This window comes from Streptopelia decaocto (genome assembly GCF_964273445.1).
Source record: "Streptopelia decaocto genome assembly, contig: HAP1_SCAFFOLD_396, whole genome shotgun sequence".
Classification (NCBI taxonomy): domain Eukaryota; kingdom Metazoa; phylum Chordata; class Aves; order Columbiformes; family Columbidae; genus Streptopelia; species Streptopelia decaocto.
This window is the reverse complement of record NW_028115627.1, coordinates 58,863-84,920: the sequence shown is the minus strand read 5'-3', so window position 1 is coordinate 84,920 and position 26,058 is coordinate 58,863. Positions and strand designations below refer to the sequence as shown.

At 61.7% G+C, this 26,058-nt stretch overlaps 1 protein-coding gene across 2 annotated transcripts; it reads left to right on the top strand.

The window, feature by feature from the left end:
- The first annotated feature begins 230 nt into the window (after positions 1-230).
- LOC309452687 (sarcoplasmic/endoplasmic reticulum calcium ATPase 1) lies at positions 231-25,706 on the top strand. 2 transcript variants are annotated; one of them, XM_082077333.1, is made up of 16 exons: positions 231-597; positions 2,142-2,308; positions 3,808-3,896; positions 4,990-5,092; positions 5,195-5,326; positions 6,326-6,451; positions 8,844-9,062; positions 10,672-11,007; positions 14,530-14,750; positions 16,437-16,639; positions 18,127-18,212; positions 19,183-19,316; positions 21,074-21,191; positions 22,027-22,144; positions 23,120-23,167; positions 25,554-25,706. In XM_082077333.1, the coding sequence occupies exons 1-15, from the start codon at positions 246-248 to the stop codon at positions 23,122-23,124; spliced, it is 2,409 nt and encodes an 802-aa protein (XP_081933459.1). In that variant the 5' UTR covers positions 231-245; the 3' UTR covers positions 23,125-23,167; positions 25,554-25,706. The 2 variants fall into 2 exon arrangements, with proteins under 2 accessions (XP_081933459.1, XP_081933460.1); XM_082077334.1 differs by lacking the exon at positions 231-597 and adding an exon at positions 1,074-1,120.
- The last annotated feature ends 352 nt before the right edge of the window (positions 25,707-26,058 follow it).

The following is a 26,058-nucleotide window of genomic DNA, read 5'->3' as shown; positions in this document are numbered from 1 at the left end:
CCCAATGTCCCCAGCACCCCCATTGTCCCCAATGTCCCCACCACCCCCATTGTCCCCAATGTCCCACCACCCCCACCACCCCCAATGTCCCCAGCACCCCCATTGTCCCCAATGTCCCCACCACCCCCATTGTCCCCAATGTCCCACCACCCCCACCACCCCCAATGTCCCCAGCACCCCCATTGTCCCCAATGTCCCCACCACCCCCAACGTCCCCATCACCCCCAATGTCCCCATCATCCCCAATGTCCCACCACCCCCATTGTCCCCATCGTCCCCGTGTCCCCGTCGCCCCGCAGGGCACCAACATCGGGGCGGGCAAGGCCGTGGGCATCGTGGTGGCCACGGGCGTGAACACGGAGATCGGGAAGATCCGGGACGAGATGGCGGCCACGGAGCAGGACAAGACGCCGCTGCAGCAGAAGCTGGACGAGTTCGGCGAGCAGCTCTCCAAGGTCATCTCGCTCATCTGCGTGGCCGTCTGGCTCATCAACATCGGCCACTTCAACGACCCCGTGCACGGCGGCTCCTGGATCCGCGGCGCCATCTACTACTTCAAGATCGCCGTGGCGCTGGCCGTGGCCGCCATCCCCGAAGGTGGGCGACGGCCATATGGGGGTGGCTATGGGGTCATAGTGACCTTGTGGTGGTGTCTATGGGGTCGTAACGTCCTTATAGTGGCACCTATTGCGGCTTCATGGGCTTCTGGTGGCACCTACTGGGGCTTCATGGGCTTCTGGTGGCTCCTATTGGGGCTTCATGGGCTTCTGGTGGCTCCTACTGGGGCTTCATGGGCTTCTGGTGGCACCTATTGGGTGATCAATGTCCTTATAATGGTAGCTATGGGGTCACAATGTTCTCCTGGTGGCACCTATTGGGGCTTTATTGGCTTCTGGTGGCTCCTATTGGGGCTTCATGGGCTTGTGGTGGCACCTATAGGGTCACAATGTTCTCCTGGTGGCTCCTATTGGGGCTTCATGGGCTTCTGGTGGCTCCTATTGGGGCTTCATGGGCTTCTGGTGGCTCCTACTGGGGCTTCATGGGCTTCTGGTGGCTCCTATTGGGTCACCAGTGTCCTTATAGTGGTACATGGCGCTGGCCGTGGCCGCCATCCCCGAAGGTGGGCGACGGCCATATGGGGGTGGCTATGGGGTCATAGTGACCTTGTGGTGGTGTCTATGGGGTCATAACGTCCTTATAGTGGCACCTATAGGGTCACAATGTTCTCCTGGTGGCACCTATAGGGTCACAATGTTCTCCTGGTGGCACCTCTTGGGGCTTCATGAGCTTCTGGTGGCTCCTGTTGGGTCATCATGGGCTTCTGGTGGCACCTGTGGGGTCATCAGTGTCCTGGGGTCCTCCCCATAGCTCTGGTGGCCTCATGGTTGCCCCATTGGCCTCCCCATTGAACTGGTGGCCTCATGGTTGCCCCATTGAACTGGTGGCCTCTCCATTGAATTGGTCTCCTTGCCATTGCACTGGTGGCCACGCCATTGGACTGGTGGCCACCCCATTGGACTGGTGACCTCCCCACTGATCTGGTGGCCACCCCACTGGACTGGTGACCACCCCATTGCACTGGTGGCCTCCCCATTGAACTGGTGGCCACCCCATTGGACTGCTGGCCACGCCATTGGACTGGTGACCTCCCCATTGGACTGGTGACCACCCCATTGGACTGGTGACCACCCCATAGCTCTGTTGACCTCCCCATTGGACTGGTGACCACGCCATTGGACTGGTGGCCACGCCATTGGACTGGTGGCCTCCCCATAGCTCTGTTGACCTCATGGTTGCCCCATTGCCCTGCTGTCCTCCCCATTGGTCTGGTGGCCACGCTGTTGGACTGGTGACCACCCCATTGGACTGGTGACCACCCCATTGCACTGGTGACCTCCCCATTGGACTGGTGGCCACCCCATTGGTCTGTTGACCTCCCCATTGGACTGGTGACCACCCCATTGCCCTGGTGGCCACCCCATTGGACTGGTGGCCTCCTCATAGCTCTGTTGACCACCCCATTGCACTGGTGGCCACCCCATTGGACTAGTGGCCACCCCATTGCACTGGTGGCCACCCCATTGGACTAGTGGCCACCCCATTGCACCGGTGGCCCCGGCGCTGACGCCCCGTTGCCGCAGGGCTGCCGGCGGTGATCACCACGTGCCTGGCGCTGGGCACGCGGCGCATGGCCAAGAAGAACGCCATCGTGCGCAGCCTCCCGTCCGTGGAGACGCTGGGCTGCACCTCCGTCATCTGCTCCGACAAGACCGGCACGCTCACCACCAACCAGATGTCCGTCTGCAAGGTGCGCGGGGCGTTGGGTGGCCCTGGGTGGCTTTGGGTGGCATTGGGTGGATCCAAGTGGTCTTGGTGGTCTTGGGTGGCTTTGGGTGGCTTTGGTGGCATTGGGTGGTTTTGGGTGGCTTTGGGTGGTCTTGGGTGGCATTGGGTGGCCCTGGGTGGCCCTGGGTGGCTTTGGTGGCATCAGGTGGTCTCGGATGGTCTTGGGTGGCTTTGGGTGGCATTGGGTGGTCTTGGGTGGCTTTGGGTGGCTTTGGTGGCATTGGGTGGCATTGGGTGGCTTTGGTGGCATTGGGTGGACTTGGGTGGCTTTGGTGGCATCGGGTGGACTTGGGTGGCATTGGGTGGCATTGGGTGGTCTTGGGTGGCTTTGAGTGGCTTTGGTGGCATCGGGTGGTCTTGGGTGGCTTTGGGTGGCTTTGGTGGCATTGGGTGGTCTTGGTTGATCTTGGGTGGCATTGGGTGGTCTTGGGTGGCCTTGGGTGGTCTTGGGTGGCTTTGGGTGGCATTGGGTGGCTTTGGTGGCCTTGGGTGGTCTTGGGTGGTCTTCATTGGCTTTGGGTGGCCCTGAGTGGTCTTGGTTGGTCTTGGTTGACCTTGGGTGCCATTGGGTGGCATTCAGTGGCCTTGGTTGGTCTTGGTTGACCTTGGGTGGTCTTCGTTGACCTTGGGTGGCCCTGGGTGGCATTGGGTGGTCTTGGTGGCATTGGGTGCTCTTGGGTGGCATTGGGTGGCATTGAGTGGCATTGGGTGCTCTTGGGTGGCCTTGGTGGCATTGGGTGGTCTTGGATGGTCTTGGTTGATCTTAGTTGATCTTGGGTGGCCTTGGTTGATCTTGGGCGCTCTTGGGTGGCCTTGGTTGGCCTTGGTTGATCTTGGGTGGCCTTGGTTGGTCTTGGGTGGTCTTGGTTGATCTTCGGTGGCCTTGGTTGGTCTTGGTTGATCTTGGGTGGTCTTGGGTGTCCTTGGTGGCATTGGTTGGTCTTGGGTGGCCTTGGTTGGTCTTGGTTGGTCTTGGGTGGCCTTGGTTGGTCTTGGGTGGCCTTGGTTGGTCTTGGGTGGCCTTGGTTGGTCTTGGTTGGTCTTGGGTGGCCTTGGTTGGTCTTGGGTGGCCTTGGTTGGTCTTGGTTGGTCTTGGGTGGCCTTGGTTGGTCTTGGGTGGCCTTGGTTGGTCTTGGTTGGTCTTGAGTGGCCTTGGTTGGTCTTGGGTGGTCTTGAGTGGCCTTGGGTGGCCTTGGTTGGTCTTGGTTGATCTTGATTGGTCTTGGTTGATCTTGGGTGGTCTTGGTTGATCTTGGTTGATCTTGGGTGTCCTTGGTGGCCGTGGGTGATCTTGGGTGGCCCTGGTTGACCCTGGGTGGCCTTGGTTGACCTTGGGTGGCTTTGGATGGCCCTGAGTGGCCTTGGGTCACCTTGGGTGACCTTCTCCTGTCCCCAAGCCCCCCCGCTGTCCCCTCGGGGTCCCGGTGTCCCCAGAGCCCCCTGACGTCCCCGTGTCCCCAGATGTTCATCGTGGACAAGGTGGAAGGCGACGTCTGCGCCCTCAACGAGTTCTCCATCACCGGCTCCACCTACGCGCCCGAGGGCGACGTGTGAGTGGCACCGGGGGACACGGGGACATCGGGGTGACAAGGGGGCGTTGGGGGTCTTGGGGACATCGGGTGACAAGGGGACATTGGAGGGTCTTGAGCACATTTGGGGTCTTGGGGATGTTGAGAGTCTTGGGGACATTGGGGTGACAAGGGGACATCGGGGGTCTTGGGGACATCAGGGTGACACTGGGGACACCATGGGGACATCGGGGGGTCTTGGGGACATCGGGGTGACAAGGGGACATCGGGGGTCTTGGGGACATCAGGATGACACTGGGGACACCATGGGGACATCGGGGGGACACGAGGACACTGTCCCCATTGCCTCCAATGTCCCCAATGCCCCCAATGTCCCCTTGTCACCCCAATGTCCCCATTGTCCCCGTTGCCCCCATTGTCCCCATTGTCCCCATTGTCCCCAATGTCCCCATTGTCCCCATTGCCCCCATTGTCCCCAATGTCCCCAATGTCCCCATCACCCTGAATGCCCCCATTGCCCCCAATGCCTGCAATGTCCCCATTGCCCCTGATGTCCCCATTGTCCCCGATGCCCCCAATGTCCCAAATGCCCCCAACACCCCCATTGCCCCCAATGTCCCCATTGCCCCCACTGTCCCCATTGCCCCCAATGTCCCCATCGCCCCCATTGCCCCCAACATCCCCAACGCCCCCAATGTCCCCAATGGTCCCAACACCCCCATTGTCCCCATTGGCCGCATCATCCCAACGTCCCCAATGTCCCCATTGCCCCCAATGTCCCCATTGCCCCCAACGTCCCCAATGTCCCCATTGCCCCCAATGTTCCCATCGCCCCCATTGTCCCCATTGCTCCCATCGCCCCCAACGTCCCCATTGCCCCCATCGCCCCCAATGTCCCCATTGCCCCCAATGTCCCCAATGTCCCCATTGACCCCAACGCCCCCAATGTCCCCAATGGCCCCAACACCCCTGATGTCCCCATTGCCCCCAACGCCCCCATTGACCCCAATGTCCCCATCGCCCCCATCACCCCCATTGTCCTCATTGCCCCCAATGTCCCCATCGCCCCCATCGCCCCCACTGTCCCCAACGTCCCCGTGTCCCCGTGTCCCAGGCTGAAGCAGGAGAAGCCGGTGAAGGCCGGCCAGTTCGACGGGCTGGTGGAACTGGCCACCATCTGCGCCCTCTGCAACGACTCGTCCCTCGACTACAACGAGGTGACCCCGCGTCCCCCCCCATGTCCCCAACCCCCCCCCGGGGTGTCCCCACCCCCCCCGGGTGTCCCCGCCCCCCCCGGTGACACCGCCCGTGTCCCCAAGGCCAAGGGCGTCTACGAGAAGGTGGGGGAGGCGACGGAGACGGCGCTGACGTGTCTGGTGGAGAAGATGAACGTGTTCAACACGGACGTGCGCGGGCTCTCCAAGGTGGAGCGCGCCAACGCCTGCAACTCCGTGAGTGGCCACGAGGGTCCCCAAGGGTCCCCAAGGGTCCCCAAGGGTCCCCAGGGGTCCCCACTGCACCCCGTGGCTCCCAGGGCCTGGTGGCCCCAAGTATCTCCAAGTATGTCCAAGTGTCTCCAAGTGGCCCCAGGTGGCCCCAAGTATCTCCAGGTGTTTCCAAGTGGCCCCAGGTGTTCCCAAGGGTCACCAGGTGTCCCCAAGGGTCCCCAGGGGTCCCCACTGCACCCCATGGCTCCCAGGCCCTGGTGGCCCCAGGTGTCTCCAAGTATCTCCAAGTGTCTCCAGGTGGCCCCAGGTGGCCCCAAGTGGCCCCAGGTGTTCCCAAGGGTCACCAGGTGTCCCCAAGGGTCACCAAGGGTCACCAGGGGTCACCAGGTGTCCCCAGGGCTTCATGGGTGTCCCCACTGCACCCCGTGGCTCCCAGGGCCTGGTGGCCCCAAGTGTCTCCAAGTATCTCCAAGTGTCTCCAGGTGGCCCCAGGTGGCCCCAAGTGTCCCCAAGGGTTCACAGGTGTCCCCAAGGGTCACCAAGGGTCACCAGGTGTCCCCACTGCACCCCGTGGCTCCCAGGCCCTGGTGGCCCCAAGTGTCTCCAGGTATCTCCAAGTATGTCCAAGTGTCTCCAGGTGGCCCCAAGTGTCCCCAAGGGTTCACAGGTGTCCCCAAGGGTCACCAAGGGTCCCCAGGTGTCCCCACTGCACCCCGTGGCTCCCAGGCCCTGGTGGCCCCAGGTGTCTCCAGGTGGCCCCAGGTGGCCCCAAGTGGCCCCACGTGTTCCCAAGGGTTCACAGGTGTCCCCAAGGGTCCCCAAGTGTCCCCATCGTCCCCATTGTCCCCATTGTCCCCATTGACCCCATTGACCCCATTGTCCCCATTGACCCCATTGTCCCCATCGCCCCCATCGTCCCCATCGCCCCCAATGTCCCCATTGCCCCCAATGTCCCCATTGCCCCCAATGTCCCCATGGCCCCCACTGTCCCCATGTCCCCAGGTGATCAAGCAGCTGATGAAGAAGGAGTTCACGCTGGAGTTCTCCCGTGACCGCAAATCCATGTCTGTGTTCTGCTCCCCGGCCAAGGCCTCGCGCGCCGCCGTGGGCAACAAGATGTTCGTCAAGGTGGGGCCGGCACCGTGTCCCCACGTCCCCATGTCACCACGTCACTGTGTCCCACCACCGTGTCCCCATGTCCCATTGCCATGTCCCCGTGTCCAACCACCACATCCCTGTGTCCCATCACATCATCCCCGTGTCCCATCATGTCCCCACGTCCCACCATGTCCGACCAAGTGCCATCATGTCCCCATGTCCCACCATGTTCCCACATCCCACCACATCCCCATGTCCCACCACGTCCCCATGTCCCACCGTGTCCCCATGTCCCACCACGTCCCCATTTCCCATTGTGTCCCACCATGTCCCCACATCTCCCCACATCCCACCACATCCCCATGTCCCATCACATCCCCATGTCCCCATGTCCCACCACGTCCCCATGTCCCACCACGTCCCCATGTCCCACCACGTCCCCACGTCCCCATGTCTCCCTATGTCCCCCCACGTCCCCATGTCCCACCACGTCCCCACGTCCCCTCTACGTCCCCATGTCCCATTGTGTCCCACCACGTCCCCATGTCCCCATGTCCCACCACATCCCCATGTCCCACCACATCCCCATGTCCCCACACATCCCCATGTCCCCCCATGTCCCCACGTCCCACCACGTTCCCATTTCCCATTGTGTCCCACCACGTCCCCATGTCCCACCACGTCCCCATGTCCCACCATGTCCCACCACGTCCCCACATCTCCCCATGTCCCACCATGCCCCCATATCCCACCATGTCCCACCATGTCCCCCCGTCCCCATGTCTCCCCCCACATCCCCATGTCCCCCCACGTCCCACCATGTCCCACCACATCCCCACATCCCACCATGTCCCCATGTCCCCCCACGTCCCCATGTCCCACCACATCCCCATGTCCCACCACGTCCCACCACGTCCCCATGTCCCACCACGTCCCCATGTCCCACCATGTCCCCACGTCCCACCACGTCCCCACGTCCCACCATGTCCCCATGTCCCACCACATCCCCACGTCCCCATGTCCCCCCACATCCCACCACGTCCCCATGTCCCATTGTGTCCCACCACATCCCCACGTCCCACCACATCCCCATGTCCCACCACATCCCCACGTCCCACCATGTCCCCACGTCCCACCACGTCCCACCACGTCCCACCACGTCCCCCCATCCCCATGTCTCCCCATGTTCCCCCACGTCCCCATGTCCCACCACGTCCCCATGTCCCATTGTGTCCCACCATGTCCCCACGTCCCCATGTCCCACCATGTCCCCATGTCCCACCGCGTCCCCACGTCCCCATGTCTCCCCATATCTCCCCCCACATCCCCATGTCCCCCCACGTCCCACCATGTCCCACCACATCCCCACATCCCACCACGTCCCCATGTCCCACCACGTCCCCACGTCCCACCACGTCCCATCAGGTCCCACCACGTCCCCATGTCGCACCACGTCCCCATGTCCCACCACGTCCCCATGTCCCACCATGTCCCACCACGTCCCCCCGTCCCCATGTCTCCCCCCACATCCCCATGTCCCCCCACGTCCCCATGTCCCACCATGTCCCACCACGTCCCCCCATCCCCATGTCTCCCCCCACATCCCCATGTCCCCCCACGTCCCACCATGTCCCACCACATCCCCACATCCCACCACATCCCCATGTCCCCCCACATCCCCATGTCCCCCCACATCCCCATGTCCCACCATGTCCCACCACGTCCCCCCGTCCCCATGTCTTCCCCCACATCCCCATGTCCCACCACGTCCCCATGTCCCACCATGTCCCACCACGTCCCCCCGTCCCCATGTCTCCCCCCACATCCCCATGTCCCCCCACGTCCCCATGTCCCACCATGTCCCACCACGTCCCCCCGTCCCCATGTCTCCCCCCACATCCCCATGTCCCCCCACGTCCCACCATGTCCCACCACGTCCCCATGTCCCCCCACGTCCCCATGTCCCCCCACATCCCCATGTCCCACCACATCCCCATGTCCCACCATGTCCCACCATGTCCCCCCGTCCCCATGTCTCCCCCCACATCCCCATGTCCCCCCACATCCCCATGTCCCACCACATCCCCATGTCCCACCATGTCCCCATGTCCCACCACATCCCCATGTCCCACCACATCCCCACATCCCACCATGTCCCCATGTCCCCCCACGTCCCCATGTCCCACCATGTCCCACCACGTCCCCCCGTCCCCATGTCCCCCCACATCCCCATGTCCCGCCACGTCCCACCATGTCCCACCACATCCCCACATCCCACCATGTCCCCATGTCCCCCCACGTCCCCACGTCCCACCATGTCCCACCACGTCCCCCCGTCCCCATGTCCCACCACATCCCCATGTCCCCCCACGTCCCCCCGTCCCACCGTGTCCCACCACGTCCCCCCGTGTCCCGTCCCCAGGGAGCCCCCGAGGGCGTCATCGACCGCTGCAACTTCGTGCGCGTGGGGACGGCGCGGGTGGCGCTGACGCCGGCGGCCAAGGAGAAGATCCTGGGCGTGATCAAGGAGTGGGGCACGGGCCGCGACACCCTGCGCTGCCTGGCGCTGGCCACGCGCGACTCGCCGCCGCGGCGCGAGGACATGCTGCTCGAGGACTCCGCGCGCTTCGCCGAGTACGAGGTGCGCGACGGCCCCAAATGAGCGCCTAGAACCTTCTCAGGGGGGTCTGGGGCCTACAAGACCATCTAGAACCTCCTTGGGGGGTTCTGAGTCCTACATGACTGTCTAGAACATACTCAGGGGGGTCTGGGTCCTACCTGACTGTCTAGAACCTCTTCGGGGGTTCTTGGTCCTACAAGACCTATGACTGTCTAGAACCTCCTTGGGGGCATCTAGAACTTCCTCGGGGGTTCTTGGTCCTACATGACTGTCTAGAACCTCTTCGGGTGTTCTGAGTCCTACAAGACCATCTAGAACCTTCTCGGGGGGTCTGGGGCCTACAAGACCATCTAGAGCCTCCTTGGGGGTTTCTGAGTCCTACATGACTGTCTAGAACCTCCTCGGGGGTTCTTGGTCCTACAAGACCATCTAGGACCTCTTCGGGGGTTCTGGGGCCTACATAGTCACCTAGAACCTTCTCGGGGGTTCTTGGTCCTACATGACTGTCTAGAACCTTCTCGGGGGGTCCACATGGACCACCTAGAACCTCTTCTGCTTGGTTCCTGGCCCTACAAAGACCCCATTATTATGGTTCTTGGTCCACATGGAGCACCTAGAACCTTCTCTGGTTGGTTCCTGCTCCTACAAGTGTCCATAACATCCCATTTTCTTGAGTTCCTGGCCCCACATGGACCACCTAGAACCTCTTCTGGTTGGTTCCTGGTCCTACAAGTGTCCATAACATCCCATTCTCTTGAGTTCTTGCTCCCACATGGACCACCTAGAACCTTCTCAGGTTGGTTCCTGGCCCTACAAAGACCCCATTTTTGAGCTTCTTGGTCTACATGGACCACCTAGAACCTTCTCTGGTTGGTTCCTGCTCCTACAAGTGTCCATAACATCCCATTTTCTTGAGTTCCTGGCCCCACATGGACCACCTAGAACCTCTTCTGGTTGGTTCCTGGTCCTACAAGTGTCCATAACATCCCATTCTCTTGAGTTCTTGCTCCCACATGGACCACTAGAACCTTCTCGGATTGGTTCCTGGTCCTACAAAGACCCCATTTTTGAGCTTCTTGGTCTACATGGACCACCTAGAACCTTCTTGTGTTAGGTCCTGATCCTACAAGGATCCATAACATCCCATTTTCTTGAGTTCTTGCTCCCACATGGACCACTAGAACCTTCTCGGATTGGTTCCTGGTCCTACAAAGACCCCATTTTTGAGCTTCTTGGTCTACATGGACCACCGAGAACCTTCTTGTGTTAGGTCCTGATCCTACAAGGATCCATAACATCCCATTTTCTTGAGTTCTTGCTCCCACATGGACCACTAGAACCTTCTCGGATTGGTTCCTGGTCCTACAAAGACCCCATTTTTGAGCTTCTTGGTCTACATGGACCACCGAGAACCTTCTTGTGTTAGGTCCTGATCCTACAAGGATCCATAACATCCCATTTTCTTGAGTTCTTGGTCCTACTTGACCATTTAGAACCTTTCCCGGTGGGTTCTTGGTCCACATGGACCACCTAGAACCTTCTCGGGTTGTTTCCTGGCCCTACAAAGACCCCATTATTATGGTTCTTGGTCCCATAAGGACCACCTAGAACCTTCTCCACCCCCCCGCAGACCGACCTGACGTTCGTGGGCTGCGTGGGGATGCTGGACCCGCCCCGCAAGGAGGTGATGGGCTCCATCCGGCTGTGCCGCGACGCCGGCATCCGCGTCATCATGATCACGGGCGACAACAAGGGCACGGCCATCGCCATCTGCCGCCGCATCGGCATCTTCGGCGAGGACGAGGACGTGGCCGGGAAGGCGTACACGGGCCGCGAGTTCGACGACCTCCCGCCGGCCGAGCAGCGCGAGGCGTGCCGCCGCGCCTGCTGCTTCGCGCGCGTCGAGCCCACCCACAAGTCCAAGATCGTCGAGTTCCTGCAGTCCTTCGACGAGATCACCGCCATGGTGAGACCTAATGTGGGGTTTGGGGTCCACCATGGGTCTATGGTGGGATTTGGGGTCTATCATGGGTCTATGGTACGGTTTGGGGTCTACAATAGATCTGAGATGGGGTTTGGGGTCTACCATGGGTCTATGGTGGGGTTTGGGGTCCACCATGGGTCTATGGTGGGGTTTGGGGTCTACAATAGATCTGAGATGGGGTTTGGGATCTACAATAGATCTAAGATGGGTTTGGGGTCTACAATAGATCTGAGGTGGGTTTGGGGTCTACCATGGGTCTATGGTGGGGTTTGGGGTCCACCATGGGTCTATGGTGGGATTTGGGGTCTACCATGGGTCTATGGTGGGGTTGGGGTCCTGCAGTCCTTCGACGAGATCACCGCCATGGTGAGGGGTTGGGGGTCTACAATAGATCTGAGATGGGTTTGGGGTCTACCATGGGTCTATGGTGGGGTTTGGGGTCTACAATAGATCTGAGATGGGGTTTGGGGTCCACCATGGGTCTATGGTGGGGTTGGGGTCCTGCAGTCCTTCGACGAGATCACCGCCATGGTGAGGGGTTGGGGGTCTACAATAGATCTGAGATGGGTTTGGGGTCCACCATGGGTCTATGGTGGGGTTTGGGGTCTACAATAGATCTGAGATGGGTTTGGGGTCTACCATGGGTCTATGGTGGGGTTTGGGGTCTACAATAGATCTGAGATGGGTTTGGGGTCCACCATGGGTCTATGGTGGGGTTTGGGGTCTACAATAGATCTGAGATGGGGTTTGGGATCTACAATAGATCTAAGATGGGTTTGGGGTCTACAATAGATCTGAGGTGGGTTTGGGGTCTACCATGGGTCTATGGTGGGGTTGGGGTCCTGCAGTCCTTCGACGAGATCACCGCCATGGTGAGGGGTTGGGGGTCTACAATAGATCTGAGATGGGTTTGGGGTCCACCATGGGTCTATGGTGGGGTTTGGGGTCTACAATAGATCTGAGATGGGTTTGGGGTCTACCATGGGTCTATGGTGGGGTTTGGGGTCTACAATAGATCTGAGATGGGTTTGGGGTCCACCATGGGTCTATGGTGGGGTTTGGGGTCTACAATAGATCTGAGATGGGGTTTGGGATCTACAATAGATCTAAGATGGGTTTGGGGTCTACAATAGATCTGAGGTGGGTTTGGGGTCTACCATGGGTCTATGGTGGGGTTGGGGTCCTGCAGTCCTTCGACGAGATCACCGCCATGGTGAGGGGTTGGGGGTCTACAATAGATCTGAGGTGGGTTTGGGGTCTACCATGGGTCTATGGTGGGGTTTGGGGTCTACAATAGATCTGAGATGGGTTTGGGGTCTATCATGGAGCTGAGATCATGTTGGGGTCTACCATGGGTCTATGGTGGGGTTTGGGGTCTACCATGGGTCTATGGTGGGTTTTGAGGTCTATCATGGAGCTGAGGTCATGTTGGGGGTCTACCATAGATCTAAGATGGGTTTGGGGTCTACCACGGGTCTGAGGTGGGTTTTGGGGTTCATGATGGATCTCACGTGGGTTTGGTGTCCACCACGGGTCTAATGTGGGTTTTGGGGACCACGATGGATCTCATATGGGCTTGGTGTCTACCACGGGTCTCCCGTGGGTTTTGGGGTCCATGATGGATCTAACGTGGGTTTTGGGGTCCACCGTGGGTCTAACATGGGTTTGGGGTCCATGATGGATCTCACGTGGGTTTTGGGGTCCACCGTGGGTCTAACATGGGTTTGGGGTCCATGATGGATCTCACGTGGGTTTTGGGGTCTATCACAGATCTCACGGGGGTTTGGGGTCCATGGTGGATCTCACGTGGGTTTGGTGTCCCCCATGGATCTCACATGGGTTTTGGGGTCTATCACAGATCTGAGGTGGGTTTGGGGTCTATCACGGGTCTGATGTGGGTTTGGGGTCCCCCGTGGATCTCCCGTGGGTTTTGGGGTCCATGATGGATCTCACCACGGGTCTGAGGTGGGTTTTGGGGTCCATGATGGATCTCACGTGGGTTTCGGTGTCCACCATGCATCTCACATGGGTTTTGGGGTCCATGATGGATCTAACATGGGTTTTGGGGTCCATCACGGGTCTAATGTGGGTTTTGGGGTCCATGATGGATCTCCTGCGGGTCTGGGGTCCACGATGGATCCCACCACGGGTCTGATGTGGGTTTTGGGGTCCATGGTGGATCTCACATGGGTTTTGGGGTCTATCACAGATCTGAGGTGGGTTTGGGGTCTATCACGGGTCTGAGGTGGGTTTGGGGTCCCCCGTGGATCTCCCGTGGGTTTTGGGGCCCATGGTGGATCTGACGAGGGTTTTGGTGTCCACCATGGGTCTAACATGGGTTTTTGGGGTCTATCACAGATCTGATGTGGGTTTTGGGGTCCATGATGGATCTCACGTGGGTTTTGGGGTCTATCACGGGTCTGATGTGGGTTTGGGGTCCCCCATGGATCTCCCGTGGGTTTTGGGGTCCATGATGGATCTCACCACGGGTCTGATCTGCGTTTTGGGGTCCATGGTGGATCTCCCATGGGTTTGGGGTCCATGTTGGATCTCACATGGGTTGGGGTCCATGGTGGATCTCACGTGGGTTTGGTGTCCCCCATGGATCTCACATGGGTTTTGGGGTCTATCACAGATCTGAGGTGGGTTTGGGGTCTATCATGGGTCTGAGGTGGGTTTTGGGGTCCACGGTGGATCTCCCATGGGTTTTGGGGTCCATGATGGATCTCACCACGGGTCTGAGGTGGGTTTTGGGGTCCATGATGGATCTCACGTGGGTTTCGGTGTCCACCATGCATCTCACATGGGTTTTGGGGTCCATGATGGATCTAACATGGGTTTTGGGGTCCATCACGGGTCTAATGTGGGTTTTGGGGTCCATGATGGATCTCCTGCGGGTCTGGGGTCCACGATGGATCCCACCACGGGTCTGATGTGGGTTTTGGGGTCCATGGTGGATCTCACATGGGTTTTGGGGTCTATCACAGATCTGAGGTGGGTTTGGGGTCTATCACGGGTCTGAGGTGGGTTTTGGGGTCCACGGTGGATCTCCCATGGGTTTTGGGGTCCATGATGGATCTCACCACGGGTCTGAGGTGGGTTTTGGGGTCCATGGTGGATCTCCCATGGGTTTGGGGTCCATGGTGGATCTCACATGGGTTGGGGTCCATGGTGGATCTGATGTGGGTTTGGGGTCCCCCGTGGATCTCCCGTGGGTTTTGGGGTCCATGATGGATCTCACCACGGGTCTGAGGTGGGTTTTGGGGTCCATGATGGATCCCACCACGGGTCTGATGTGGGTTTTGGGGTCCATGGTGGATCTCACATGGGTTTTGGGGTCTATCACAGATCTGAGGTGGGTTTGGGGTCTATCATGGGTCTGAGGTGGGTTTTGGGGTCCACAGTGGATCTCCCATGGGTTTTGGGGTCCATGATGGATCTCACCACGGGTCTGAGGTGGGTTTTGGGGCCCATGGTGGATCTGACGAGGGTTTTGGGCCCCAGACGGGCGACGGCGTGAACGACGCGCCGGCGCTGAAGAAGGCGGAGATCGGCATCGCCATGGGCTCCGGCACCGCCGTGGCCAAGACGGCGTCCGAGATGGTGCTGGCGGACGACAACTTCTCCACCATCGTGGCGGCCGTGGAGGAGGGGCGCGCCATCTACAACAACATGAAGCAGTTCATCCGCTACCTCATCTCCTCCAACGTGGGAGAGGTGGTCTGGTGAGATCCCAGTTCACTCCAGTCCATCCCAGTCCATCCCAGTCCATCCCAGTCCATCCCAGTCCATCCCAGTCCATCCCAGTCCATCCCAGTCCATCCCAGTCCATCCCAGTTCACCCCAGTTCACCCCAGTGAACTCCCAGTTCAGTCCATCCCAGTCCACCCCAGTTCACCCCAGTTCACCCCAGTTCATCCCAGTGACCTCCCAGTCCACCCCAGTCCATCCCAGTCCATCCCAGTCCATCCCAGTCCCCCCCATTCCCCACCCCTCCCAGTTCCTCCCTCCCCTCCCCTACCCCCTCCCCATCCCCATCCCCCACCCCCCATCCCCCTCCCCACCCCCACCCCTCCCCCATCCCCCACCCCCCCCCGTGACCTCTGATCCCCCACCGTGACCCCTCCCCCCCCCCCAGCATCTTCCTGATGGCGGCGCTGGGGCTGCCCGAGGCCTGATCCCCATCCCCCACCCCATCCCCCACCCCATCCCCCACCCCCATCCCCCACCCCTCCCCCATCCCCCACCATGACTCACACAGACCCATAGGGACCCGTGGGGACCATAGAGACGCATAGGGAGTATAGAGACCCATAGAGACACTCTCACAGCCATAGGGGCCCATAGAGACTCATAGAGACCCATAGGGACCCATAGAGACCATAGGGACCCATAGAGACCATAGAGACCCATAGAGACCCATAGAGACCCATAGGGACCCATAGGGACCCATAGGGACCATAGGGACCCATAGAGACCATTGAGACCCATAGGGACCCATAGAGACCCATAGGGACCCATAAAGACCATAGAGACCATAGAGACCATAGAGACCATAGGGACCTATAGATACCATAGAGACCATAGACACCATAGAGACCCATAGAGACCCCCAGCCCCATAGCACCCCCCCCACACTCCCCAGCCCCCCTCCACCCCCCACCCCCCACCCCTCCCCCATCCCCCACCCCCCACCATGACCTGTGACCCCCCATGACCCCTGACCCCCCGTGACCTCTGACCCCCCCGTGACCTCAGCATCTTCCTGACGGCGGCGCTGGGGCTGCCCGAGGCCTGATCCCCATCCCCCACCCCTCCCATCCCCCACCATGACCTGATCCCCATCCCCCACCCCTCCCATCCCCCACCATGACCTGACCCCCATCCCCCACCCCTCCCATCCCCCACCATGACCTGACCCCCATCCCCCACCCCTCCCATCCCCCACCATGACCTGATCCCCATCCCCCCCCATCCCATCCCCCACCATGACCTGATCCCCATCCCCCACCCCTCCCATCCCCCACCATGACCTGTGATCCCCATCCCCCCCCATCCCGCAGCATCTTCCTGACGGCGGCGCTGGGGCTGCCCGAGGCGCTGATCCCCATCCCCCACCCCTCCCATCCCCCACCATGACCTGATCCCCATCCCCCACCCCTCCCATCCCCCACCCCCACCCCTCCCCTCCCCCATCATTGACCCATCCCCCATCCCGCAGCATCTTCCTGACGGCGGCGCTGGGGCTGCCCGAGGCGCTGATCCCCATCCCCCACCCCTCCCATCCCCCACCATGACCTGATCCCCATCCCCCACCCCTCCCATCCCCCACCATGACCTGATCCCCATCCCCCACCCCTCCCATCCCCCATCCCATCCCCCACCATGACCGATCCCCTCCCCCACTGCAGCATCTTCCTGACGGCGGCGCTGGGGCTGCCCGAGGCGCTGATCCCGGTGCAGCTGCTCTGGGTGAACCTGGTGACCGACGGGCTCCCGGCCACCGCGCTGGGGTTCAACCCCCCGGACCTGGACATCATGGACAAGCCCCCGCGCAGCCCCAAGGAGCCGCTCATCAGCGGGTGGCTCTTCTTCCGCTACCTCGCCATCGGCGGTGAGCGGGGGGGAGGCCTAAGTTAGGCCCAAAGTAGGCCTGAAGTAGGCCTGGGGGTGGGCCCAAGGTAGGCCTGAGGTAGGCCTGTAGTTAGGCCCAAAGCGGGCCTGGGGGTGGGCCTGGGTTAGGCCTAAGGTAGGCCTGAGGGAGGGCCTGGGGGTAGGCCCAAGGTAGGCCCAAGGTGGGCCCAAAGTAGGCCCAAAGTGGGGCGGGGGTAGGCCTAAGGTAGGCCCGAGGTAGGCCTGAAGTAGGCCCGAAGTAGGCCTGAGGGTGGGCCTGAGGTAGGCCTGGGGTAGGCCTGAGGGTGGGCCTGGGGTAGGCCTAAAGTAGACCCAAAGTAGGCCTGGAGTAGACCTAAGGTGGGCCTGCAGTAGGCCTAAGGTAGGTCTAGGGGTAGGCCTGGGGTAGGCCCAAAGTGGGGTGGGGGGTAGGCCCAAGGTAGGCCCGAGGTAGGCCTGAAGTAGGCCTGAGGGTGGGCCTGGGGTAGGCCTGGGGTAGGCCCAAAGTAGGCCTGGGGGTGGGCCTGGAGTTAGGCCCAAGTTAGGCCCAAATTAGGCCTGGGGTAGGCCCAAAGTAGACCCAAAGTAGGCCTGGAGTAGACCTAAGGTGGGCCTGGGGTAGGCCTGAGGGTGGGCCCAAAGTAGGCCCAAAAAGTAGGCCTGGAGTAGGCCCAAGGTAGGCCTGAAGTAGGCCCGAAGTAGGCCTGAGGGTGGATCTGGTGGTAGGCCTGGGGTAGGCCCAAAGTAGGCCTGGGGGTGGGCCTGGAGTTAGGCCCAAGTTAGGCCCAAATTAGGCCTGGGGGGTAGGCCTAAAGTAGACCCAAAGTAGGCCTGGAGTAGACCTAAGGTGGGCCTGAGGTAGGCTGGGGGGTAGGCCTGGGGGTAGGCCTGAGGGTGGCCCTGGAGTTAGGCCCAAATTAGGCCTGGGGTAGGCCCAAAGTGGGCCCAAGGTGGGCCTGGAGTAGGCCTAAGGTAGGCCTGAGGTAGGCCTAGGGGCGGGCCCAGGGTAGGCCTGGGGGTGGGCCTGGGGTAGGCATTGGGTAGGCCTAAGGTAAGCCTGGGGGTGGGCCCAAGTTAGGCCTGCAGTAGGCCCAGGGTAGGCCCAAATTGGGCCTGGGGTAGGCCCAAGGTAGGCCTGAGGGTGGGCCCAAAGTAGGCTCAAAGGAGGTGTGAAGTAGGCCTGGGGTGGGCCTGAGGGTGGGCGTGGAGTTAGGCCCAAGTTAGGCCCAAATTAGGCTTGGGGGTAGGCCCCTGTGGTGTGGGCCCAAAGTGGGCCTAAAGTAGGCCTGAAGTAGGCCCAAGGTAGGCCTGAGGGTGGGCCTGGCAGTAGGCCTGGGGTAGGCCTAAGGTGGGCCCAAAGTAGGACCAAAGTAGGCCTAAGGTAGGCCCGGGGTAGGCCCAAAGTGGGCCTGAGTTAGGCCAAGGTGTCCCCATGTCTGTCCCTGTGTCCCCGCTGACGTCCGTCTGTCCCGTCCGTGTGTCCCGCAGGGTACGTGGGGGCGGCCACGGTGGGGGCGGCCGCCTGGTGGTTCCTGTACGCCGAGGACGGGCCCAGCGTGTCCTACCACCAGCTGGTGAGCGGCGCCGCCTCAGTGTCCCCAGTGTCCCCAATGTCCCACAGTGTCCCCACGGTGTCCCCACCATCCCTATGGCCACCCCAAGGTCCCCATGGTGTCCCCATTGTCTCCATGGCCACCCCAACATCCCCACAGTGTCCCCATGGCCACCCCAACATCCCCACGGTGTCCCCACCATCCCTATGGCCACCCCAAGGTCCCCATGGTGTCCCCATTGTCTCCATGGCCACCCCAATGTCCCCACGGTGTCCCCATGGTGTCCCCAAGGTCCCCCATGGCCACCCCAACGTCCCCACGGTGTCTCCATCGTCCCCATGGACACCCCAAGGTCCCCGAGGTCCCCATGGTGTCCCCATCATCCCCATGGTGTCCCCATCATCCCCATGGTGTCCCCAACACCCCATGGTGTCCCCAACACCCCATGATGTCCCCAACACCCCATGGTGTCCCCATTGTCCCCATGGTGTCCCCAAGGTCCCCATGGTGTCCCACCCACCCCCAGGATCCCCACGGTGACCCCAAGGTCCCCATGGTGTCCCCATCATCCCCATGGTGTCCCCACCACCCCCAAGGTCCCCATGGTGTCCCCAAGGTCCCCATGGTGTGTCCCCCCCCACGGTGTCCCCATCGTCCCCATGGTGTCCCCATCGTCCCCATGGTGTCCCCCCGCCCCCGCGGTGTCCCCATCGTCCCCACGGTGTCTCCATCGTCCCCATGGTGTCCCCACCGTCCCCAAGGTCCCCATGGTGACCCCGAGGTCCCCATGGTGTCCCCATCATCCCCATGGTGACCCCAAGGTCCCCGGGTAGACCTGGGGACCCCAAGGTCCCCATGGTGTCCCCATCATCCCCATGGCGTCCCCCCCCGGTGTCCCCGCGGTGACGGCGCCCCCTGGTGGGTCCCCATGGTGTCCCCATCATCCCCCCGGTGTCCCCCCCGCGGTGACGGCGCCCCCTGGTGCCCGCAGACGCACTTCATGCAGTGCACGGAGCACAACGTGGAGTTCGAGGGGCTGGACTGCGACATCTTCGAGTCGCCGGTGCCCATGACCATGGCGCTGTCCGTGCTCGTCACCATCGAGATGTGCAACGCGCTCAACAGGTGGGGGCGCCGGCCCTTGGACCCCATTGAGGGACCCATTGACCCCATTGACCTCATTGAGTGACCCATTGACCCCATTGATCGACCCGTTGATACCATTGACCCCATTGAGTGACCCATTGACCCCATTGAGTGACCCATTGACCCCATTGATCGACCCGTTGATACCATTGACCCCATTGAGTGACCCATTGACCCCATTGATTGACCCATTGACCCCATTGATCGACCCGTTGATACCATTGACCCCATTGAGTGACCCATTGACCCCATTGATTGACCCATTGACCCCACTGAGTGACCCATTGACCCCATTGATCGACCCGTTGATACCATTGACCCCATTGAGTGACCCATTGACCCCATTGATTGACCCATTGACCCCATTGATCGACCCGTTGATACCATTGACCCCATTGAGTGACCCATTGACCCCACTGAGTGACCCATTGACCCCATTGATTGACCCATTGACCCCATTGATCGACCCGTTGATACCATTGACCCCATTGAGTGACCCATTGACCCCATTGAGTGACCCATTGACCCCACTGAGTGACCCATTGACCCCATTGATCGACCCGTTGATACCATTGACCCCATTGAGTGACCCATTGACCCCATTGATTGACCCATTGACCCCATTGATCGACCCGTTGATACCATTGACCCCATTGAGTGACCCATTGACCCCACTGAGTGACCCATTGACCCCATTGATCGACCCGTTGATACCATTGACCCCATTGAGTGACCCATTGACCCCACTGAGTGACCCATTGACCCCATTGATTGACCCATTGACCCCATTGATCGACCCGTTGATACCATTGACCCCATTGAGTGACCCATTGACCCTATTGAGTGACCCATTGACCCCACTGAGTGACCCACTGACCCCACTGACCCCACTGAGTGACCCATTGACCCTATTGAGTGACCCATTGACCCCATTGAGTGACCCATTGACCCCGTTGACCTCATTGAGTGACCCATTGACACCAGTGAGTGACCCATTGACCCCATTGAGTGACCCATTGACACCATTGACCCCATTGATTGACCCATTGACACCAGTGACCCCACTGAGTGACCCATTGACACCGTTGACCCCATTGACCCCATTGAGTGACCCATTGACACCGTTGACCCCATTGACCCCATTGATTGACCCATTAACACCACTGAGTGACCCATTGACACCACTGACCCCATTGACACCATTGACCCCATTGAGTGACCCATTGACCCCATTGATCGACCTATCAACCCCACTGACCCATCAACCCCATTGACCCCATCGACCCCATTGACCCCATTGATCGAGCCATTGATACCATTGACCCCATTGATTGACCCATTGACCCCATTGATTGACCCATTGACCCCATTGATTGGCCCGTTGACACCACTGACCCCATTGGTTGATCTATTGACCCCATGGATTGACCCATTGACCCTATAGACCCATCAACCCCATTGACCCTATTGACTCCACTGACCCCATTGACCCCATTGACCCCACTGACCCCATAGACCCATCAACCCCATTGACCCCATTGACCCCATTGACCCCATCGAACCCATGGAATCCATTGACCCCACTGACCCCATCGACCCCACTGACCCCATTGACCCCATCACCACCATCTTCACCACCACGTTCCCACCATCTCCACCACCATCTTCCCCCCATTCCCCACGCGTCCCCGTGTCCCCATGTCCCCATGTCCCACTTGCCGTCCGTCTGTCCGCAGCCTGTCGGAGAACCAGTCGCTGGCGCGGATGCCGCCGTGGGTCAACATCTGGCTGGTGGGCTCTATCTGCCTCTCCATGTCGCTGCACTTCGTCATCCTCTACATCGACCCGCTGCCCGTAAGGGACACGGGGGGCCGCTGGCCACTGGTGGCCCTGGGCTGGTGGCCATGGGGTGGTCGGTGGCCATGGGGAGGTTGGTGGCCATTGGTGGTGGCCATGGGGAGGTCAGTGGCCATGGGGAGGTTGGTGGCCATTGGCGATGGCCATGGGGAGGTTGGTGGCCATGGGTCAGTCAGTGGCCATTGGTGGCTGTGGGAAGGTCGGTGGCCATGGGGAGGTCGGTGGCCATGGGCTGGTGGCCATGGGGAGGTCAGTGGCCATTGGTGGTGGCCATGGGGAGGTTGGTGGCCATGGGTTGGTCGGTGGCCATTGGTGGCCATGGTGGCCCTGGGTCAGTCAGTGGCCATTGGTGGCCATGGGTTGGTTGGTGGCTATTGGTGGCCCTGGGTCAGTTAGTGGCCATGGTGGCCATGGTGGCCCTAGGTTGGTTGGTGGCCATTGGTGGCCCTTGGTTGGTTGGTAGCCATGGTGGCCATGGGTCAGTCAGTGGCCATTGGTGGCCATGGGTTGGTCGGTGGCTATTGGTGGCCCTGGGTCAGTTAGTGGCCATGGTGGCCATGGTGGCCCTAGGTTGGTTGGTGGCCATTGGTGGCCCTTGGTTGGTTGGTGGCCATGGTGGCCATGGGTTGTTCGGTGGCCATTGGTGATGGCCCTGGGTCGGTCAGTGGCCATGGTGGCCCTGGGTCGGTCAGTGGCCATGGTGGCCATGGGTTGGTCAGTGGCCATTGGTTGCCCTGGGTTGGTCGGTGGCCATTGGTGGCCCTGGGTCGGTTGGTGGCCCCAGTGGCCACTGGTGGCCCCGGTGACCCCGTGTCCCATGGGGCCGGCGCAGATGATCTTCAAGCTGACGCCGCTGGACCTGCCGCACTGGTGGATGGTGCTCAAGATCTCCTTCCCCGTCATCCTGCTGGACGAGCTGCTCAAGTTCATTGCCAGGAACTACCTGGAGGGTGAGCACAGTGGCCACGGTGGCCACAATGTCCACAACACCAGCCCAAATGTCCCCATGACCCCAGCACTGGTCCCAGTGGCCCCAACACCGGCCCCAGTGGCCACAGTGGCCACAATGGCCCCAACCAGGTCCTCCAGGGCTCTCTGGGTCTCACCGTCTGCTCCTCGGTCCCCTCCACCATCTGCTGTCCCCTCCATGTCCCCTCCATGTCCCCACCATGTCCCCACCATCACCTCCATGTCCCCACCATCACCTCCATGTCCCCACCATCACCCATCTCTATGGTCCCAATACCACTCTGTCCCCTCTTCCTATATCTCTATGGTCCCAATACCACTCTGTCCACCTCCATGTCCCCGCCATGTCCCACCATCACCTCCATGTCCCCCCATCAATCACCTCCATGTCCCCACCATGTCCCCACCATCACCTCCATGTCCCCTCCATCACCTCCATGTCCCCTCCATGTCCCCACCATCACCTCCATGTCCCCACCATCACCTCCATGTCCCCACCTTCACCCATCTCTATGGTCCCAATACCACTCTGTCCTCTCTTCCCACATCTCTATGGTCCCAATACCACTCTGTCCCCTCTTCCTGTATCTCTATGGTCCCAGTACCACTCTGTCCCCTCTTCCCACATCTCTATGGTCCCAATACCACTCTGTCCCCTCTTCCCACATCTCTATGGTCCCAATACCACTCTGTCCCCTCTTCCTATATCTCTATGGTCCCAATACCACTCTGTCCACCTCCATGACCCCCCATGTCCCCCCCATCACCTCCATGACCCCCCATGTCCCCACCATCACCTCCATGTCCCCCCATCAATCACCTCCACGTCCCCCCCATGTCCCCACCATCACCTCCATGACCCGCCATGTCCCACCATCACCTCCATGTCCCCCCATCACCCCCATGTCCCCCCATCAATCACCTCCATGTCCCCTCTCATCACCTTCTGTCCCCAGCGTGACGTCCCGTCCCGTCCCCTCCAGCGGCCTCGGCTGCGGCCACAGGTACCGCGGCCACCGGGTGGCCCTGTCACCATGTCCCTGTCACCATGTCCTTGTCACCATGTCCTTGTCACCATGTCCTTGTCACCCCCATCCCTGTCACCCCCCGTCACTTTCATGTGTCCCCATCCCCCATGTGTCCCCATCCCCCCCATGTCCCCATCCCACCCATGTCCCCACCCCCCCATGTGTCCCCATCCCCCCCCATGTGTCCCCATCCCCCCATGTGTCCCCACCCCCCCCATGTCCCCATCCCCCCCATGTCCCCATCCCCCCATGTCCCCACCCCCCCATGTCCCTATCCCCCCATGTGTCCCCATCCCCCCATGTGTCCCCATCCCCCCCATGTGTCCCCATCCCCCCATGTGTCCCCATCCCCCCCATGTGTCCCCACCCCCCCATGTGTCCCCATCCCCCCCATGTGTCCCCATCCCCCCCATGTCCCCATCCCCCCATGTGTCCCCATCACCCCCATGTGTCCCCATCCCCCCCATGTGTCCCCATCCCCCCCATGTGTCCCCATCCCCCCATGTGTCCCCATCCCCCCCATGTGTCCCCATCAACCCATGTGTCCCCACCCCCCCATGTGTCCCCATCCCCCCCATGTGTCCCCACCCCCCCATGTGTCCCCACCCCCCCATGTGTCCTCATCCCCCCCATGTCCCCATCCCCCCATGTGTCCCCATCCCCCCCATGTCCCCATCCCCCCCATGTGTCCCCATCCCCCCATGTGTCCCCATCCCCCCCATGTGTCCCCATCAACCCATGTGTCCCCACCCCCCCATGTGTCCCCATCCCCCCCATGTGTCCCCACCCCCCCATGTGTCCCCACCCCCCCATGTGTCCTCATCCCCCCCATGTCCCCATCCCCCCATGTGTCCCCATCCCCCCCATGTCCCCATCCCCCCCATGTGTCCCCATCCCCCCATGTGTCCCCACCCCCCCATGTGTCCCCATCCCCCCCATGTGTCCCCATCCCCCCCATGTCCCCATCCCCCCATGTGTCCCCATCCCCCCATGTGTCCCCACCCCCCCATGTCCCCATCCCCCCATGTGTCCCCATCACCCCCATGTGTCCCCATCCCCCCCATGTCCCCATCCCCCCATGTGTCCCCACCCCCCCATGTCCCCATCCCCCCATGTGTCCCCATCACCCCATGTGTCCCCATCCCCCCCCATGTGTCCCCATCCCCCCGTGTGTCCCCATCCCCCCCATGTCCCCATCCCCCCCATGTGTCCCCATCACCCCCATGTGTCCCCATCCCCCCCATGTCCCCACCCCCCCATGTGTCCCCATCCCCCCCATGTCCCCACCCCCCCATGTGTCCCCATCCCCCCATGTGTCCCCATCCCCCCCATATGTCCCCATCCCCCCCATGTCCCCATCCCCCCATGTGTCCCCGTCCCCCCCATGTGTCCCCATCCCCCCCATGTGTCCCCATCCCCCCCCATGTGTCCCCATCACCCCATGTGTCCCCATCCCCCCATGTGTCCCCATCCCCCCATGTGTCTCCATCCCCCCCATGTGTCCCCATCCCCCCATGTGTCCCCATCCCCCCATGTCCCCACCCCCCCATGTCCCCATCCCCCCATGTCCCCACCCCCCCATGTCCCCATCCCCCCATGTGTCTCCATCCCCCCCCATATGTCCCCATCACCCCCATGTGTCCCCACCCCCCCATGTCCCCATCCCCCCATGTGTCCCCATACCCCCATGTCCCCACCCCCCCATGTGTCCCCACCCCCCCATGTGTCCCCATCCCCCCCCATGTGTCCCCATCCCCCCCATGTGTCCCCATCCCCCCCATGTCCCCATCCCCCATGTGTCCCCATCCCCCCATGTGTCCCCACCCCCCCATGTGTCCCCATCCCCCCATGTCCCCATCCCCCCCATGTCCCCATCCCCCCATGTGTCCCCATCCCCCCATGTGTCCCCATCCCCCCCATGTGTCCCCATCCCCCCCATGTCCCCATCCCCCCCATGTGTCCCCACCCCCCCATGTGTCCCCATCCCCCCATGTGTCCCCATCCCCCCCATGTCCCCATCACCCCCATGTGTCCCCATCCCCCCCCATGTGTCCCCATCCCCCCATGTGTCCCCATCCCCCCATGTGTCCCCATCCCCCCCATGTCCCCATCACCCCCATGTGTCCCCATCCCCCCCCATGTGTCCCCATCCCCCCCCATGTGTCCCCATCCCCCCCATGTGTCCCCATCCCCCCATGTCCCCATCCCCCCCATGTGTCCCCATCCCCCCCATGTCCCCCAGTGTGGGGGGGGGGGTGGGGGGAGGTGTCAAACTCGTGGTCAGTCGGGGGGGTGGGGTGGGGGTGGGGTGTCCCCGCCACCGATGACGTCACCGTGTCCCCCCCTCTCCCCTCCCCCGCAGCGGACGCCGAGGACCCCCGGAAGAAGCGGAAGTGACCGCGGGGCCCCTCCCCCACCCCCGGGGGGGCCCCTCCCCCCCTGCTCCCCCCTCCCCCCCCCGGCGTCGCTTATTTATTTGCCAATAAAGGGGGAAAAATCCCCCACCTGCCCCTCCCCCACTGCCCCCCCCTCCGCCTGTTCTTTGGGGGGGGGGAGGGGCCATGGATGCGTCAGCCAATCACAGCAGGGGCGGAGCCTGGGGGGGGGGGGGACCTTGGAGTGACCCCGCCCCCCCAGCCATGACCCCCCCACCCCCCGCGTTCGGGGCTCAGTCGCCCCCGAGCGGCGGCCGCAGGTGGGTGGGGGAGGGGGGGGGGGGGAGGGGTGACGTGGCCAATCAGGAGTGGACTTTGGACCCCCCTGGCCGGGTTGGGGGAGGGGAGGGGGGCCTCTTGTGGACCCAGGCGTCCGGGGGGACCCAGGAGTTCGGGAGGGACCCAGGAGTTCGGGGGGGACCCAGGAGTTCA

What these genes read in the sequence shown, in the direction of transcription:
- LOC309452687 (XM_082077333.1), top strand. Translation starts at nt 246, where the DNA reads ATGTCCCACCACCCCCATTGTCCCCATCGTCCCCGTGTCCCCGTCGCC. An exon ending in CGTGGCCGCCATCCCCGAAG is followed by an intron (nt 598 to 2,141) that starts GTGGGCGACGGC and finishes CCGTTGCCGCAG; the next exon opens with GGCTGCCGGCGGTGATCACC. An exon ending in TCGACGAGATCACCGCCATG is followed by an intron (nt 11,008 to 14,529) that starts GTGAGACCTAAT and finishes TTTGGGCCCCAG; the next exon opens with ACGGGCGACGGCGTGAACGA.